A 19,940-nucleotide genomic window follows, 5' to 3' on the forward strand; every position below is an offset into this window, starting at 1 on the left:
TCAGAATTCAGTAGACAAAAGAGTTCACTCAAAAGTTTGAAGCAATGAAGGAAATACACTTGCAGCTCTATTCTTTCAAATAGAAGATCTGATTTAATAGAAATTTCTTAATTATTTCAAATGAGGCTACATTTTAAATACTATATATGAAGACATTCTCCTTCCCTTCAGAAATGTATTCAAGGTTTTCAAAATCATCAAGCATTAATACTATTTTAAAAGTTAAGGTGAAAATTCCAGAGCTAAAATTGATACTAAATTTTCATTATATTGCTCTTAATGCTAAAATTTAATTATATCACTACGCTGTTGGTAATATATTTCACAGCAGAGAATACAAATGAACTATTATATCAAGTGGGTTTTTGGTATGTGATATACAAGCTTAAGTGGTTAAGACACAATTATCAAACAGTGAAAGGGCAATGCCAGACTTCATTTCACCTTCATGAAGTCAGACTGCGTGAATCCAAACACAGCTCAGATGAAAAAGGGACTGTTAACTGAGTGCTAGCGCTAGAATCTAGTATCATGCTGTAGTGCATGATGGCAGCACTAACAGAGTCCAAGGGATAACTGAAATTAAACAGTCCCAAGGTACCATGAGGAGGTACTTTAAGTATCTCCAGGTATACTTTGAAAGTACTTGGAAGACTGGCAACACTTACTACCTTTTAACAGTCACAGGGTAAATCAGACCAGAATCTCAAGAACTTGGAAGTTAGAAAGCAACTAATCAGATTCAGCCCATCCTGAAACAACTGCTAAAAACACCATTATATTGGATTTTTTCCAGCCAAGTTTTCAAAACTAGGGTCACTTGACTGGCTGACTGATTGATGGATCTGACCATGTTTTCCCTGCATGACTGGCTAGATTGCTATCAGTGTTTTAATATATGAAATGTTGGTTAATATTCAAAAACAGCAGACAGTGGTTGGGCACTGGAACAGGCTCCACAGAGTAGCAGTCACAACCCCAAGCCTGACAGAGTTCAAGAAATTTTTGGACAATGCCCTCAGGCCCACTGTGTGACTTTGGACATCCTATGCAGGCCCAAGAGTTGGATTTGATGGGTTCCTTCCAATTTCAGTTATTCTGTGATTCTGTGATAAAACAGAATCAAAACAGAAATAGCAGTCATGAGGCACAGGCTTCCAACTCGGATCCGCCATTACATGAGCAATGAACACAACAGGATCCCTTGCATCTACATTCTGGGATACTCATATACAAATTTTCATATCAACCCTAGACTAGGATACATCAAGAGACCTCCTGGCTCAGCCTCGGATTTTTCTTCTTGCTGTGGACCTGCCTAGCAATCACTGAGCTGTGCCTAATTCTGGTGAGCATCATTCAAATTTGTCCCTGACTTAACCTGCCCTACCACCACAACCTTACCTTATACCCTGGATTGAAGGCTGCCCCCACTTCCCATATGAAAAATCTCATCTGAAAAGGCTGGTCATCACAGAAGTTCTTTCTTTAAAAATGCGTTAATTATTACCTAGCAAGAACTATAGATAAATTAGGACAACTAAGAGAAGCTTCAAAATGTTATGTCACTGTTTTAAAATTCATAGTACTATAAAATAACAGAAAGAAGATTTTTGCTTGAGTTTAAAATAATAAAACAATTATGAAATAAATACTACTGAAAATAGAATAATGATTAAGAGATGTGTTTGAATTTGGTAACTATGAACCAAGAACTATAATTCTGAAGAAAGTGAATGTTTTGAAAAGCCCATGAGAAACAGAGTTGCAACTGTGAATTTGTATTAGTGTTACTCTGAAAAACACACTTCTCTAAAATCTTTCTCTTCTTTCAGGTATCTCAGAAAAGGCGCATTCAAGCTGCCTGTGGAATGTCACTGAATTTGCATCCTTGATTTGTGTTCACTACTTAATTTTTTTCAGAATTATCTACTGACTTAATTAGTCACCTAGCTTTAAAGAATAGTATTCAAGGAGGATTGGCCACATTATAAACTCCACAATGTTTCTTACCAGAGAGAACACCTTCTCTCCAGATTTAATCCACAATTTATTTGATTTTGGAGGTCATTTTAACTTATGTTATTCACAGCAAAAGATATATGGTGTTTGTCTTGGTTTAGAGCAAAATTTTGGGAGAGAGAGTCCCCAGAGGGGCTCTAGTAGGAAGATAAATTCAATCGGCCCCTCCCCCCCACAACCAGTCTGGGAGAAAATACCTCCTTGAAGAAAAGTGGAAAAAAGCTGTTTATTAAACAATAGAACCTAACAATATTAAAACAATAAAACCCCTTGCCACTCTAAAAGAGACGACCAACTGAGAAAACCCCCCGGGTTGCAGCCCAGCTCACTCAGTCTCTTATCAGTCCTTCTGGTGCTGGAATTCTCACAGGCCAGGCCCGGCCTGGCCCGGTGGCCACAGGTGTGAGCTGCCGGTGCTCCCCTGGGTGTTCAGTCCAGAGCAGGTTCCAAGAGGTCCAAAGAAAAGGAAAAGAAAAAACCACAGTCCAGGGACTCTTCTTTGCGTCAGCCAGCTAAAACTAACTAAAAGCAAAAGGAGAGCTCTCTGTCCTGCCGTCTGTCTGTCCGCAGACAACACAGTCCTGGAGCAGGAATGCGGGGGAGTACGTGCAATGTCTGAGGGAAAAAAACTGTGCAATTCTTCTCTCCCCCCTTTCACTCTCTGCAACAAGTCTTAAAGGTGCAAAACTTATTATTATTCAGCATAAACCAATGAGACGATTTGGGGATAAAAGCATCATATAGTCAACCCAGGACAGTGTTACTTCTTTGAAAAGTAATGAAAGCTAGCAGTAGGTGTCCAGTAACTGATATAAACATTCTACTACCAGTTTCAAATAACTTTTTCCTTATCAAAACAAGATCTGGCCAAAGCCTTGAAGTAAAAAGCAAGTAAAAGGCAAGTAAAAGGCAATATTTTACAATGAAAGACTTAATTCTTATAGCATCACATATATTTCTTCATGAAAAAATTACTTAAGAAAGATAAACATAGTTTTGAAATAAGTACTAAGCACAGGAAATTCCCAAGTTAGAAAAATACTGCAAACTCTATTAAACAACTTTTCTTATGCCCTGAATTAAGGCACATAGACAGTATGCAGCAGTGCTTTAAATGGGCCTTCCATGATTTACAAACTTTTTTTATCATTAAATAGTCTCTTAAACACAAAAATGCTTTGATTAAATTTGGAAAATAATTTTTTTACAAGTGTAAATGCAAAACATAGGTTTGACTCAAGTGCTGGGTTCAGATTTGGGCCCTGCAATTCAGCAACCATGAATTTGATTTATTGTTACTCTTAAAAACTTTCTTCTTTAAAAAATTTTCACTTCTATCCAATATCTCAGAAAGTGTCCTCTTCCACTGGACTACTTTTCAGCCACTCTTGTGTGCCTGTAGCTCTGCATGATGTTGTTTGGACCCACATGGGAAATCTGAGACTTGATCTTGTTGAATCTCAAGCCATTGTTGCTGGACAATCAACCCAGCCTGTCCAAGTCCCTCTGTAGAGGCCTCCTACCTTCCAGCAGATCAAGAATCCCATATAACTTGGTGTCATTCACAAATTTACTAAGGGTAAATCCCATCATGCAAATCATCAATAAAGATATTAAACAGTTCTGGGCCTAACACTGATCCCTGGGGGACCCCGCCAGTGTCTGGTTGCCAACCAGATGCAGCACCATCCACCGCCACTCTCTGGGCTCGGCCATCCAGCCAGTTCTTAACCCACAGAAGCAAGTACCTGTCCTAGTCATAGGTTGCCAGCTCTTCAAGGCAAATGCTGTGGCACACAGTAACTTTGCTAAAGTCCAGATAGACAACATCCACAGCTTTGCCCCAATCCCTCAGGCATGTCAGCTGATCATAAAAGGAGATCAGATTGATCAGGCAGGACCTGCTCCTCCTAAGCCCATGCTGGCTGGGTCTGATGCCTCAGCCATCCTGTAGATGTTGTATGACCCCACTCAAGATGATCAGTTCCATAACCTTGCCAGGCACCAAGATCAGGCAGGCTGGCCTGTAGTTCCCCAGTTCCTCCTTCCAGCCCTCTTTGTGAACAAGCATCACATAGGCCAACCTACAATTGTCTGTGACCTCCTCAATTAGCCATGACTGATGATAAATGATAGAGAGTACCTTAGAGAGCTCTTACCACAGCTCCCTTATTACCCTAGGATGGATCCTCTCCAGTCCCATAGACTTATGATCACCTAAATAGCTCTGCTAATCACTACTTCCTTCTGGATTTCAGGAGGTCTATTCTGCTCTTCTACCTTTTCTACCAGCTCAGGGGACCAGTTGCCCTGAGAATAATTTGTCTTTCTGAGATCAAAGACTGAGGCAAAGAAGGTGTTAAGTACCTCAGCCTGTATCGCATCACAGAAATCATTAGAACTATAAAATTTTCCACATTACATCAGTTTTGCTTCATTGAACATATGTCACATTAGATACATACATACACATACATAGATCTGTTCTGGTATCTTAATTTATGGAAGTCATGATCAAAAGATTCTGAGCATAAACTATTTAAATACTCAGCTGTTCCTGGATTTTGATCTTCCCAAAATAAAAATAAATTAATTTGTGTATTGTTTTTCCCAGGACCTAAAGTTCAGAGGTTTTGCTCTCAGCTCTACTCATTTAAGAGAACAAACACAATCCATGTCCCATGATGCTCCTGGCCCTTCAGCTGTGCCAATTGCCAAATTTGTAGCTGTGTTTCTGCACTGGGGGAACAGCAAATGCCAACAGCCAAACTTCTTGTGCAGAAGTTAAGAAAACTATCAGGTTTAGGTCTGTAGTGACACAGACCTCTGGCTTTATTTATTTTTAGTTTAAATTCAGGCCTATTAAGATATGGGCAGGCATCCAAACTGAAGCTGGTCCTAAAGAAAGAAAATATGAAGAAGCTTCAGCAGGCACAGGATTATCTTGCTTCTTTACAGCTCATCTGTCTTCTGGGTAAGCATATTCTTCATGATATACATTGGCCTCCATTTTGTGGACAGCATTCATAATTATTTTTAATATCCAGGGCCTACAGAGGGTGGCCACAGAGCAAGAAAGTAAAATACTATTTTTAATGGCTGGGAAGATTTCTTTTGTTATTATGGGTACAAAAAAAATCAAAGCTCATTTAAAACATAAAACTACCATAACAACATCACTGAGTTGTAAATAATACATCCTTGTTAGAACTAATTATCATATTATTTTGCCCATGCTATTACTAATCACAATAAATAGAATGCTTATGGATGTATTTCTACATCTATAGTTTCATTAAAGTCTGTACATGCTCTATTTTTCTACTGACTTATGCTACAGTCTATCAAGCAGTGCGAGCACATCCACAGCAGAGTGTGTCTTTGTTTTCATGGTAATTCACTACTGCTGTGAGGAGCTGGCTGCCTGTCTTGGAAACTGAAATCTTCTGTTCATCTAGAAAACACAAACTATGTAGGAGGCAATACCAAAAGCTTACACACATCACCCTGCCAGTATCATTCACCCCTACTTTGAAGAGTCATCTCCAGTGTTGAAAGGATGATCTTTGCAAGTATTGCATTCTTGTCTTTTACTCAAGTTAAAACTTGCCAAATTTCTCTTGTAGCCTTGAGGAACTCTGTCCAGGTGTAGAGAAAAGTTCAGATTTTATCTCTAACGTATTTACTTTTCCCTGGCCAAACTACCTATTCCTTACTTCACTCTCTGGCCTTGCCAAGTGTGGGAAAGCTGCTTACTGCTGGCAAAATTTTTACCAGCCACTTCATGATCAATAGAACCTGCTACTCCCGCTACACATAGCAAAAGCAGAACAGTGGTTGCGTTTGTTCAGCTGCCAACTCAATCCCCTTTTAGACATAATTTTCAAGGCATGGGATTAATAGTCAGAGTAAGTGGTAAAAAGCTATAGTTACACATACTACAGAGCTGTCCAATACTAAAAAGTTAATCTTTTATGCTGCCCACTTCCTCTATGTACTTATTTGTCTCCCATCCTTCCACTTCAGCATTTTTGTCACTTTACACAACTCCTTCACAACTTCAGTCATTATTTCTAATCTTAGTTTCTTTGTTTGCGTCACAGACTCTAATGAACTTTCTGGCAAATCAATTTCATCCACAGGAAAAAAAACAGAACAGAAAACTGCTTGCAATAGTCTCCATTTGTTTTTTGGGGTTTTTTTGTTTGGTTGGTTGGGTTTTGGTGGTTTTGTTTGTTTGTTTGTTGGTTGGTTGTTTTTGGTTTTGTGGGTTTTTTTGGTTTTTTGTTTGTTTTCAACAGGACCATCTTTTCAACACAGTGAGTATCCAAAATTAGAATGAAATAATTCCTTGTGCACTGGATGCATCCACCAGCTAGCTTCTACAGAAGCAGAGCAACACTGTAATGAAAAAGCATCTTTCCTGTGTGATAGAACACTGATCAAAAAAAACAGGATCAGCAGCAGCCTAAGCCTTTCTGGTTTGCCAGTATATACTCTATATGAATATATAGTGTTAAAAGTTCCCAACAGCTAGTCTGCCCTCCCTATGCACAACAAGGATACTTCTACATAAGGTAAGGACTGTATACGTAGTAGATGTTCAATGCAGACATTGCAGCTGACCGACCTCTCTTAGCATGTTTCCAGAAAAATAAATGGGACAATATACCTTAGATTATTAGAAGGTATTAGCAGAAGTGATAGTATTTCTAAACTATAGATACATCTGAATTTTTGGAAGCAGGACTGAAGAAATAGCCAAGATTCTCCTGCTAATAAAACAAAAGGCTCCTGGATATGAAATAATTCAAGCATTCTGAGTAGGGTTCACATGCAGATAATATCTTCTGAGGCCTCTTACAGCCTTAATTATCCTGCAAACCCGATGTCACACAGAAAGGAGACCACAACACTGTGCTTCAGAAACATCATTGCTCCCTTTGTAGCTGAGGCATGTGGTAGTAGTCACACTGGCCTATTTTGGAAGCCAGCAGTTGTGATGGAAGTATCTAATTCTGCAACAACATCCTGACTATAAATCACTTCTGAGAAAAACACAGTTATGTATTTCTTTCATTACTATCCATTATAACTTTCCCCATTATCTCACTAAACATTATTTTTCTGAAAGTAAGTGTTATAATCAAGAGCTAGAACTAAAGATCAAAGCTAAATCAACTTTTTAAGTAGCATACATTATTTTTAATCAAAATACAAACAAAACTAAGTCATTAGATGATAAGCACAATATGGTTTCTTACACTGATCATGAGTCAAAGATTTCATACACAGTCTAAATCAAGGGCCCAATATTCCTCCCAGCATTTATCAACACAATGGAGGCAACACCTCATAATTAATACTGTGTCAATTTTTTTATATATAGATTGAGTATAGCAAGTGGTACATATGAATAAAGATTGGGGTACAATACCTGTCCAAAGTTAATAACACAGTTTCATTCATTTCAGGTATATCATCAGCTTTAATAGTAATGTTGATTGCAGTATCACTTTGTCCAGATAAGAAAACAACAGAGCCATTAAAAGGGCTTATATCATCCTGTGTTACTGCCTTGTGATTAGGACCAGATGGTCTCAAACTCCAAAACACAGTTGCTTGACCATCAGTCCCATCTCGATGCAATGCAATGGAAACCTGTAAAGAACATGAGTCTGCTATGACTTGCAAAACTAGATGCAAAAACAATTAACCCCTTGCAAATTACTGTTTGAATATGAGCCTCAAAATATTCACCTCTGACTTATATCTATGTATAGATCTGAAATCAAAGATGGTATATCTATGAAGACATATACTGAATCTTATATATTTAATCATCTATCCATTATATACTTGGACATATATGTTTATATATACTTAGTGGAGGTGACAGACCATTAAAATGACAAATCACTTAGCACTCATGAACACAAAACCCCTTCTATGATGGATTTAACCAATGCCCACCTCATAAAGACAACCTAGGTTTTAAATCAACAGTTTTATTCTGAGGATGGAAAGCAATTCTCTGATTCAGGATTTGAAGGAAGATCTCAGTTAAGACAACTAGGGGGAAAAAAGGGGAAATGTAAGAAACAATATTTTATAGAGGGTTTCTCTGGCTGGGGTTACGGCATTCAGAGGGATGACGATGCTTTTGAAAATGCTTTGGGTAATGAGAAATACAAAAAAGCATTATTTATTAGAAAACACACACAGCAAGCTAATCTACATATTCACATGTAAGTGAATTATAAAAAACACAGACACTTTCACCAAATTTAGGAGCAAAATCAGTCCTACTCTACAGAGTGTTTTTGCAGCTGGTGAAAGAAATTAAACTGCAGCATCTTTTGCTCCATGTGAGCATGAGGACTTAACCAATTCTAGATTCTTACACAGAAAGCAAAGTTCACCACACTTTTCAGATGACAAACACATTAATCTTGCTAGCAATTTCTACCTTTTTGGTTGTTTAAAGGAGGAGAATATTTGAGATAAGATCAAACTTGGAGGATGGATTTTTCTCACATTAATTTTCAAATGCTGCAGTGGATATAGCAAACTTTGCTTTCTCCAAGTAAGTTTTCCATAGTAAGGGACAATATAAAAATGTTTACTTACCACTGTAGCAGGTGATTCTTCTGGTTCAGAAACAATAATTGGAAGATTGCTAGTAAAGCCTATTTCTCCATTTGCAATATCTGGAGTAATCCTCAAAGAAATATTTTGAATCTCATCTAATCTAGGACTCACGGGTGGGACAAGAGGAATTCTATTCAGCAGCTCAACCTTTTCCAACTGTGAGAAAAAGTAAGAAAAACTTGAGAAATAAGAAGCCTGAGTACTAAGTAAAAACTATTCTGACATCTTGGAATAAGTGTCATATGCAAGGAGCAAAACACCTCCAGGATAAATTTCTCCTACTAGCGCCATTTCTACTACAAAAATGTGTAAGTAGCTATGTAAGAAATTAAGTGAATGGTATTGAGCTTCCACAGCAGAATGGTATACCTCTCAGACAAATCATGTACACAACTAAATGTATATAGAGGGACAATTAACTTTCTAAACTGGGCATTTCCTTACTAGATATATGAATTGATCTGCCAGATTGTTGTTTGTACTTCAGTTTTTTTGTCATGCATTGATAAAAATCTGTTGAAGTCCCTGGAAACATAATAATTTAGACACTCTCATGAAGCCAAAGAGTGAGTCAATCTTCTTTCCTCTGTTAAAAAATATAAAGACTTCTCTATTTACAATAACTAATATGTTAGAATTTCATTCATAATTGAAAATCAGCACAAGATTTCAAAACTGTAGTCTCCTCTTATATTACCATATTTTATTTATGCTAAGAAGAAATAGAAAAATGTTTATTCTATCTTTGAATGGAAAATACCATTCACTTACCCCATCAGAACCATTGACATGACTTTCCTTGTGTTAAGTGTTTTAATATTCCTTTCAAATATAATTTATAACACTATCAGATTCTGTCTACATGGATCATAATAACAGATATTTCTATGACCAATTTATATATACGTCTGTAAACATTTCACTGGTGCATGAACCATCAATGAGAACCACCTTTTAACTCCCATTAGGATGTTTTTGCTTGGAGTTATTAGATGCTGCCACACAGATTTTAGTGGAGAAGGGCAAAATGACCTTATTTAAATCTATATAGTCATTATTGAGAGGAATAGCAGATTTGTCTTTACAAACAAGCTGTGGGTCTACTGGTAGATAAAACTAGCTCTGGAAGATAAAAGAAACAATGGGAAAGATTCCACTGATTGATGAATGGAAAAAGATATTTGCTTTTACAAATAAATTTTAGGTTTGCTGATAAATGAAATTAAACATTGAGAGATGAAAGAAACAACGGGGAAGAAAAAACCCTAAATTCTGTAAGAATTAAAAATTAAAAGGGAGGGTAATACATTAGAGGGAAATCTTTGGGAAATCTTCGGTGTCAGGTCTATCGGGAAGACTGTACCTCTCCAGTACCTCAGCCAACAGGGAAAGAGAGAAGGGAAATGCAGTTGGGAAATTAGGATAAAAAATGAGGCAGTGTCCTCTAAAATTTTAAGACACCCCAGGGGAATGCCCCATGGCCTCTCCCTTTATTTTAATAAAGTAAAAGGACTCCTCTGTCTCTTTTTTGGACATAAACCTCTGGTGTTTGTGGATTAATTTTCCTAGCATTATGAATCATCCTCTCAACTGATGAGTTTTAAATCCCTTTGATTCTTTAAACCAATTTATATAAAATCATATCATATGACTGTATCATATTTTGTTCTGCTTTATTCAAGTAACACTCAAAAATATTCATGCAAATTTTATTTGATGATAGATGGGATTTGTTTTATAAATACTGTAATTAGAAATTGATTCTCAACCATCCAAGCTACTTATTGGGATTCTGAGGAACACAGAGTCATTCTATTTGCTTCTTTATTTTCTAAGATTTCTTTTAAAATATGTGCCAACTCTCAAATTAACACCATGCAGGTGGACCACTGTTGTGGTTCTTAGCTCAGTAGAAGTTCTGAAATACTACAGAGCTGAAAGAATTCCCTCTGTTACTATCTGGATAGTAAGTTTGAGATTAAAGTAATAATTAATTAAATATTGTTTTGGTTTTTTTTTTATTTCATTGTTTCCTCTTCAAGCAAATTAGTCCATGAGGGAAAAAAGAATGCACTGTGAACCAAATAATGCCAAGCAGTTTACTAAATTAGTTAATCTTCCTGTCCATACCAAAAGTAGTCTACACATCAAACAATAGGTTATTTAATTGAAGATGTCACTGAAGAAGGTTAATCTCATATTTCCAGTTCCTCTATCTGTTCTCTTGTCGTGTTTATGCTTCATTTCTTCATCCCTCCTTCCCCGATTTCTGAGTTGATCCTTTACTGGGCCTAGTACAAACTTTGTAACCTCATTCTAAACATTTTTTCTGAGACTATAATTTATTCACAATGTAGAAGGATTGTCATAGTGATAAATAGGGGTATTTTTCTTCCTTTTTTAAAGGAATTATTTGTGTTAGAAGCTGCATCTGATTTTGTATACTCAAAACATTTTTATAGTTCATGGAGAAAGTACAGAACATACACCCTGTCTCCCTGGAATCTGCAGTTTGAAAATCCATGTGGAAAGTCTGCATATTGAAGTACTTGTCACACATCCTGTCCATAGTCCACACTGCAATGTTATTTGTAATCTATCACCTGAAAGGAGCTTGGAATTAGATATTTCAAGTATTCTGTCAATCTTTCAGAACACATGAAGAAGGTAAAACACACTAACCTATTATAATATTTCAGAAACATATTCCCTGCCTAGCTGTTAACATAGAAAGAGCATGTGCAACTAAAATGATAATATGATTCTGGCAATATTTTTTTTCTCTCTCTCTTTTTTTTTTTTAATAGAATTAGGGGGAAATAGGTAGAGGGAAGAAATCTTTTCAAGTAATTAAAACATTTTTGGTAGACTAGAAATTAAAGAAAAAAAGACAAAATTTTACATTTATGATTCCACATCAACATTTCTGCTTGAAAATTTTGAAGACACCTCACTTAAAAGGAAAAGACTGAAAAGAACTAAGAAAAGACTTTGAGATTTGTGCTTTGGTTGTGCCAAGTCACCCCTTTGTCTGTATATCAGGATTGCTCCCCAGGCTCATAATCTTAGTCAGTGGCAATAGTTAATCAGGAGAAGTAGAGATTATGCAGTGGTCTCAAATGCAGATGAGAAAATAAGTATAAAAATTACTGATTACAAGCCCAGAATCTCCCACAGTAGCATATCTGAACAATAACTTGTTAACATGGATGCAAATCTGGTTTTGCCCAGCAAAAAATGCAGAAAAAAAATCATTTTGGAAAATTAAAAATCTTTCTTTAAACATTTTTTGTGGAAAACCCATTTTCTTTCAAAAGCATAATGTTAGTGTATTTTTCCAGCCAGTCTTACAAGCAATGACACAATCTCCCTTCTTACAAATTCAGGTAGAGAGGGAAAAAAACCCTGCCAAACAAACAAAGAAAAAAACCCCACAAACAAAAACAAAAACAGAAGATGAAAAAAAGCAAAAGACCACATACAGGGAAAACTAGAAGAACATTTCAATTACCTGGTCAAAGCTGCACATAAATTCAACATATGTTTGACTATTTTAATTTTTATTTCCTTTCTTTTAATTTCTAAAATCTGTCATACTCCTGTACTTTAGGAGCCTTAATTTGATTAAATCAAAAGGCAAAGGGTAGACAGAATAACATACCTGAAAAGATAACTAGCTTCTGCAACATTGATATAATTTTGTTAAATTTCATAATTAGTAACTGAATCCTATTACAACAGTGTATTTTTTTAAATTATATAATTAGTATATCATTATTAGGAATAAAGCTCCTTATAGCATATCTGTGGAAGCAGTATCTAAATAAAAGAGTTTTCTTGGATACAGAACTAATTGTTTTTCTTTTTTTTAATCAGGCAGAATCATTTTAATGAAGTTAAAAGGGAAGGAGCCACTACTATTTTATATCCTTTATACTACTACATGGGCTAAAAAAACACCCCAAAAACAGCTGAGATACCTGTATGACAAAATGAGCCCTATTTTGAAGAAATGCATCATTTCGTATTGGTATATTTATAGTCGCTTGGGCTTTTCCTTCTGGAAAGATGAGAGTACTTCTTCTAGACATATTCAGAATGCCACCTTTCGCTCTCTCAGGATCCAGAGCTCCAGCTGGAATATACAGTGCAGTATAAACCAACTGCACATCTCCAACTGTTCCTCCTTCCCTTGCAAAACTCAAGGATAAAAAGCGTCCCATTGGATTACTTTCAATCTTCTGATTCTCCAAAGGATGGAATTTTATTAGGCCATAAACATCATCACTGTCCTGAATGTAAAACAGAAGCTGCAAACCAGAAAACAGCATGCTGCATTACTCTTTACCATAGTTTCGTGCTTTCATAAAATCATCTCCTGACAGTCACCACACATTTTTCTCCTTAGTCTCCTTAGGCATCAGGAAAGAAATCAGATGGACAGCCTCAAAGAATTCTTTATATACAATAACCATCGCACTGACAGTGGCAACTGTCCCACTATGCATCATCGCACATGCCAGAATGAGCTGTGAATAACTGATTTTTTGGTTCAGCAGCCAAAGTGAATAATTTAAAAATGTTTTAGATTGTAAAGGATTTCATTTTATTCACCAAGCTCATTCCAACCATTTTTGAGAAAGACAAAGCAGGGATTTGAGTCACAGAACTGTCAGCAAGTCTAGCCACCCTTTATTTAATTGTTCATAGATTACAGTCTTAATCACCAAAGCTTCCCCTTGAAGCTGTTACTCTGTAAACATTTCAGTAATCATTAAAACAGCAAAAGAACAAGTGAAAATAACTTTCCTGTCTTCTGTTAGAAAGCAGTCCATCAAGACAGCATTTATTCAATCCTAGCACATTGGGAATAATCTGAACTGAATTCTACCACAGTAAAAGGGTCTGGCATTGTACAGTATACTCAGCCAAATACTTTAGATATGGCTCTATACACTAAGATTATATTAAGGATCAGTTTGCTTGATTTTTATCCTAGACCAAACCTTTTAACCTGTTCAGATAATCCATCAATCAATGTTATTAAAACTGGTAATGTCTTTACCACTCCAAATACCTTCTCCAAAAGTACCTTCTCCAAGAGAATTCTAAAGTAAACTTACCTCACATGGCTCACTGACTTCTGCACCTCCCTGTATTGTATAAGGTAGGAGTTTCAGAAGATAAGGCTCTGCCTCTTCTGGTATATCATCATCAATAATGTTCAGATGAAGTGTCACCAGCATCTCTCCTTGATCAAAACTTATCTCTCCTGCCTCTGGAAATAGGTCTGCAGTCACAGGTGAAGGGTCACTGCTATTTCGGATTATAACCCAGGAAACAGAAACATTTCCATGTGTTCCACCATTTCTTACAATTGTGATCCCTTCGAACCTATGGTTTTGAATTAAAACAAAATCCCACAAACCATAATTACTACTGGCATGTATGGTTACCAATTCCCTAAAATATTTACACTGACCTATAGGGTATAAATGCTTGCAACTGACATTTGACTCAAGGCTTACAGTTTGCGAAATCATAATACATATGTAAGACTGGAGCATTTACGCACAAACTCTCTGTAAAATCTCAGAAGACATGTTAGATCTCTCTTTACAGCAAGTAAGATACTCAGAACTGAGTGGAGTCTTGGCATATTTTATATTTGCCTTGCAAAATACAAATCAAATTTAAGAAAACATTTTGCCTATTCTACATCATGAACAGTTATGAGGCATGAGCATTGAAATTATGATCTTGAATAAGCTGTTTGCCCCTGTACTAAAAATATATTCAGCTACTGATACTTATGATACTGGAAATGTCATGTTGCCTGCATCTGACAAGTGAATGACTACAAAAAAAAATCTGAGTCATGACTTACAAACATCTAGAAAGTAAGATTTATTTCTTTACTGTGTATAAAAAAAGAAAGATGAATACTCAAGTGTTAGGCTCTACATACCATAAAATATTCTTCCAAAATTTTTCATAGTATGATAGTTTGAGGCATTATTTGTTTTTTTGTGAATGAACTACCAGTAATTAGTGGTGGACATTTTTATTGTGATTATCAATATTGTGTATCAGTCTGCCTAAAATATCTGTAGAGAGCTTTGATTTTAGTCTCTATGTAAAATTACAAATATTTAAATTGGTTTTGAGTTTAAGGTAACTATTTAATGGGAGATGCTGAACACTTTATTTTTTTTCTTTAATCAGAGACTGGTTTTACAGATAGCAAAAACAAATATACATGAAAGGTGAAAGAGAGAAATGTATTTCCCACTGAAACTGTGTGTAGCAGTATCACAACTTCACCAGTCCTACCTTTAGATTAGAAGTTTTCACTATTCTGATAATGTGATTGAATACTTATGGCTTATTTACATATAGTTTATAGATATTAAAATACTTTCTGCATAATTAGACATCCCCACTTCCTTGAAATCTTTGTAAATATAGCTGATAATAACAACACACTAAGTGATTACTACATTATATTTTAGTAGTGATTTTATAGTTACTTATGCTAAGGAGTCTTAACAATTACAAATAAATCTCTTACACAGACTAGATACTAGATTTTAAGATCTGTAGTACCTTGAAATTTGATCTTCATCAATGATAACAGTATGAGTGAACAGAACACTGTGGATTGACAGCACTCCATAGGGTTTATCATTCGGCTGGATAGTGACATGAACCACAGATGGATAAATCAAAACAGCATCTCCCTGCAAAGTGTCTTTAAGAAGCATAATCTGAAAGGTCTCAGCAATTTCTGGTATGGCATCATCAAGGATCTTAAATTTCAAATATGTTTCGTGAACTAGAGGTGGGAAAACAAGAGTTGTATTTGGCTGTAGATCTAGGAAGTCTACATTAAGCTGTGCATGTGCAGTTGAATCCCCAGTTATGATGGCGTAACTGACAGAGACTTCATCTTCATCAGGTCCAATTAATTTTCCAGTGACATCCTTACCACGAACCACTTGGATTGTTATCACTTCATCTTCCTCAGGCACCATGTAAGCATTCTGGACAAAACGCACAGGACTGTCATTTTTCCTAATATTAATCCAAACAGAATTTTTTGTGTTGTTGATTTCAGCCCCTCCCTCCACGCTCTTCAGACAAACAACAAAGACTTCATCATTTTCAGGTACCTGGAAAAATGTATTAGCAACCGTGTGTAAGTCCCATTTCAAATATATGCAGAACGCTTAATACTGAGAAATATGTTTTATGCATTTTGCAGAAGACTGAAATTATACTAGCTTGAAAGCTCATTTCATATTAAAACAAACAGGAGAATAGTCTTGCTTTCAACTAATTCTATAAATTCCTTTTCAAAATTTAAGGTCTCTATTTTACCTAAACATACTTCTGAAAGAGAGTAGAAAGTCAAACCAAATACAAATAAAAATTACTCAAGAATCAGAAAAATCTTCATCTTTACAGCTTGAGAGTATGAGAAGACCAACTGCAATTTTTGAAAGCCACTCTACTTTGAAACAAGTGTTCCATTCCATTACTTAGATTTAAATTTTCTTTTTTCTGAATTTGATTCTGATCTACCTCTATTTGTTCCTGAGACAATATAACAGCAACTTCTTTATAGAACCTACCTTCCCTCTACAATCCATCCATCCCTCTACAATTTGAATCGCCACAAACCCAGACAAAATTTCCATCACAGATCTGAGTGTTTTCTTGTTCTTACCAATAATTTAGATTTTGGTACTTCTACAAAATAAGTGTTTAAAACTACATTTTAGTTCTAGCTATTTCTTCTCCAATATCAGATGCAGGAGAAAATAAATAGCTTATAAACCACAAATTACAGAATTAAGGATGATATTTCTGTTTTTTATATATATATATATATAAATATGTATATATATGGATAAAAATGGTGTGATGTGATTCCTGGGTATGTGCAGAGCCAGGAGTTGGACCTGATGGTCCTAATGGGTTCCTTTCAACTCAGCATTTTATATGATTCTATGATTCTATATTTTATTCCCCAAATCTTGATTAGCTACTGTCCTAGGGTGACATTATGATACTTGTATCCCCATTCATATATTCTGTTTCTGCAGGATATTATGTTCTGTGCCTTTAAGACTGGCTTTGAAGAGTGGAAGTTTTGTTTGGGTTTTTCTTATCAGGGACACAGAGACGGACAGTACCTAGTGCTGCTTTGGCTTTTTATTGCTTTGCTTTTTGCTTTGTTCTCTTGCCCCTGCTTCTGCTTGCTTTTTTGCTTCTGCTCATTAGCTAGTTTAGCTAAACAGTCCAGATTTCTTCCCGGACTGTTTTCTCCTCTCCTTTTTTGATCATCTCGAACCTGCTCCGGACTGGGACCTTGGAACACCGAGAATTCACATCCTGTGGCTGCAGCAGCTGCCCCAGCGCCAGAGGGACTGACAACAGAGCGACCACCTCACCCGAGAGAGACTTTCTGAATTTGTCATCTTTTTTTCAGAGTGGTGTAATTCGTATTGTTCATTCTGTGTGGTGGGGGGTGCTGTGCCTGTTAAATAAACAGGTCCTTTCCACTTCTCTCTGAGGAATTCTTCCCGAACCGGTTGGGGGGAGGGACCATGTGGGTTTGCTTTCTGGAGGGGCCCCCTTTGGAAATTTTCTACCAAATTTGCCCTAAACCAGGACAGCTACACTTATGGAAGTGAAAAAATATTGTTATTAATATATATAGATAAAATTATTTTAAAATTATTTATGATCTTTGCATTTAATCCTTACTGTGGACTACTGGAAACCAGTAGTATTTGCTTCTGAGAGGAACTCCAGGACAAATGTACAACTTCTGAAAAACCTGCTGTCCAGTATTTCTTTCTCTTTCACATTCATTTATTTATTGGCCACCCTCAGATCCTTTTCTAGGGCTAGAAGAGTGGGCATGATATCTTATGCCAATTCACTTCCTTTGGCTTGTGGCACGGAAACATGCATAATGCCATTGACTGATACCAGGGTTTGTTGTCAGCATGAGATCTGGAACATCTCAGCCACCAGCTTCCTATACTGAATACAACACAGTTCATCAACCTCATTAAAAAATTGCTCACTTATGTTTCATTTAGTTGACTAACTAGTATTCTATCTGGAAAAATTTAAAAATATACATTCAAGAGAGTCAAAATATATCCACAACTTTAGCTGTAGTTTACATCTTAACATCTCATTTACAGATGATACAGGACACTTTGGAATTCTTAATGGCATCATTTTGACCAATGAAAAACCCAGTCAGACTTCAAAGACAACAATATAAAAGATTTTCACTGTTGATTTTCCTCTTTCATTTTCTGTTAAAAAGTTTCCATTATTCCTCACTAAAAAAGGAAATGTACACAATGGAATTACAATAAATATACTACTGTAGAGATCAGAGCTGCAGTCGTCTAATTTTTGTACGAAAAAGGCTTTGCAATTCAGAACAATACCTGTTGTAGAGTTTTTTCTTAACTTAGATCTTAACAGCTCAAATTAAGTTCTGAGAGTAACACTGAATGCTTGTGCATTCCATCATCATCATCATCAACATCATCAATAAAGGATTTTTACACAAAATTAACCTTTTGTGTACAGCCATAGAAGACATCCAGAGAGTGGACAACCACAGTTATACAGATCAAAGTTTGAGTGAAAAAGCATTAGAAGAACCTCTCAGAGGAAAAAAAACACATCTCCCCACAAACCAAAATAATTCTTTTCATATATAAGTGAAAGAATTAATACAACTAATCTGAAAGAGATATTTCTACACGGCAGTTTGGCACAGTCTCTTAAATACTAGTATGAGTATAGACTTGGGAGTATAGACTATTTTCCATAATTAGCTTAAAAGCTTCCCACTTTTATCACAGACACTTTTCTTCCCCCTATGTAATTTTTTAGTGAATTTCCTTATCAAGTTGTTCAGCGTCCCATTCACACAGTAAATATAGAAATGTCAGTCTAATAAGATGAACCTCTATGTAGTTAAAGAACATTGTCCTTGACAATACAACAACTTCACTATTCCATCTGAATAAAAATATAAAGCTTTCTTGATTATTTATACTTTTACTGTACAGTACCTAATAGATCTAGTCTGAGCAGTCAGGGCATATTCAGAAACCAAAAATATTAATTGATGAGAAATACAGAGGCAACATTGAAAGGATAAAATGATAGTCCACAGAGACAAAACTGAATATCCTTTATGAAGCAGAAGGACTTGTAGCCCTGTTTGAGCTAAGCATTTTTATAACATAATATAAAAAGTCCCTCCAGAACAACAGTCAATCTATACATCCAAAGCAAAAATTGTCAGTTTGTTTTTACCTGATCGTCAAGCACTGTTAAATTATAAATCAACACTGATATCCCAGGGGTAAATGTAATATTACCCCTGGCTGGACTGAAGTCTTCTTCAGGTGGGTTTGGTCCATCTTCTATCTGCAAACAATTGTTTTTTATTATAAGAAACATATAGAGCATGCATAAAAATCCAGTAAAATAGTCAATATACAGTGTGTGAAATGCATAAGAAATTGTTATTTATTCACTCCCAATCATATGCTCATACATTCAGTTGTGAAAATCTACTCTTTTTCGGAAGATGGAGTAAATCAGAGTAGGCACTTTGAAGAAATTATGTATGCCAGAGAAAGAAAACTACTTCTATACAGGCCTTTTGAGAACTCTTTGGTATCTACTGATGCATAACTGACTCTTTTAAATAATAAAAAGATAGTCCTTCTCCTTTAATTTAACTAGCATTTTCTAATCAGTTCCAAGACAAGATTTACAAAATTACTCATTTTGTGACTTTTCTATCTTGACTGTGATACTAAGGAAATTACACTTAATACTAAAGCCTGAAAAAATAGTAAGACCCATAGAGGCAATATATTAGGATTTTGTTTTAGAAAATCTTGTAAATTTTTTCAACATATATATATATAAACTACATTTTGAGATTAACCTGATAAATTGTGCACAGAGCAGAATTTACTGGATTAAAAACAAATATATCTGCAATAAATAACATAAGAATCTCTAAACATTATCTATACATGCTGTATTTAGCTTGCAAGAACATCCACTAAAAATCTTTGAGATTTTGGCAAATCTAGATTAAATCTTTGATGACAATTGATAAAGGAATTTTGATAAGAAAAATAATTACCTGTAACTTTAAAAAAAGTAACAGAATCAGAACCAGACAAGGAAAAAAAAATCCCCCCTCT

The 19,940-nt window shown here is 35.7% G+C and overlaps 1 protein-coding gene across 1 annotated transcript in view; it reads right to left on the bottom strand.

The window, feature by feature from the left end:
* The window catches only part of ADGRV1 (adhesion G protein-coupled receptor V1), a 302,349-nt gene that overhangs the window by 253,152 nt on the left and 29,257 nt on the right, over positions 1-19,940 (bottom strand). Inside the window, exons 8-13 of the mRNA XM_030969486.1 lie at positions 19,033-19,146; positions 15,280-15,845; positions 13,797-14,067; positions 12,654-12,983; positions 8,653-8,829; positions 7,460-7,683 (exon numbers count right to left, since the gene is read on the bottom strand). Coding sequence (XP_030825346.1) covers positions 7,460-7,683; positions 8,653-8,829; positions 12,654-12,983; positions 13,797-14,067; positions 15,280-15,845; positions 19,033-19,146 — 1,682 coding nt within the window. The remainder of the gene's footprint in view (positions 1-7,459; positions 7,684-8,652; positions 8,830-12,653; positions 12,984-13,796; positions 14,068-15,279; positions 15,846-19,032; positions 19,147-19,940) is intronic.

The sequence above is a fragment of the Camarhynchus parvulus genome, chromosome Z (assembly GCF_901933205.1).
Source record: "Camarhynchus parvulus chromosome Z, STF_HiC, whole genome shotgun sequence".
Lineage (NCBI taxonomy): Eukaryota > Metazoa > Chordata > Aves > Passeriformes > Thraupidae > Camarhynchus > Camarhynchus parvulus.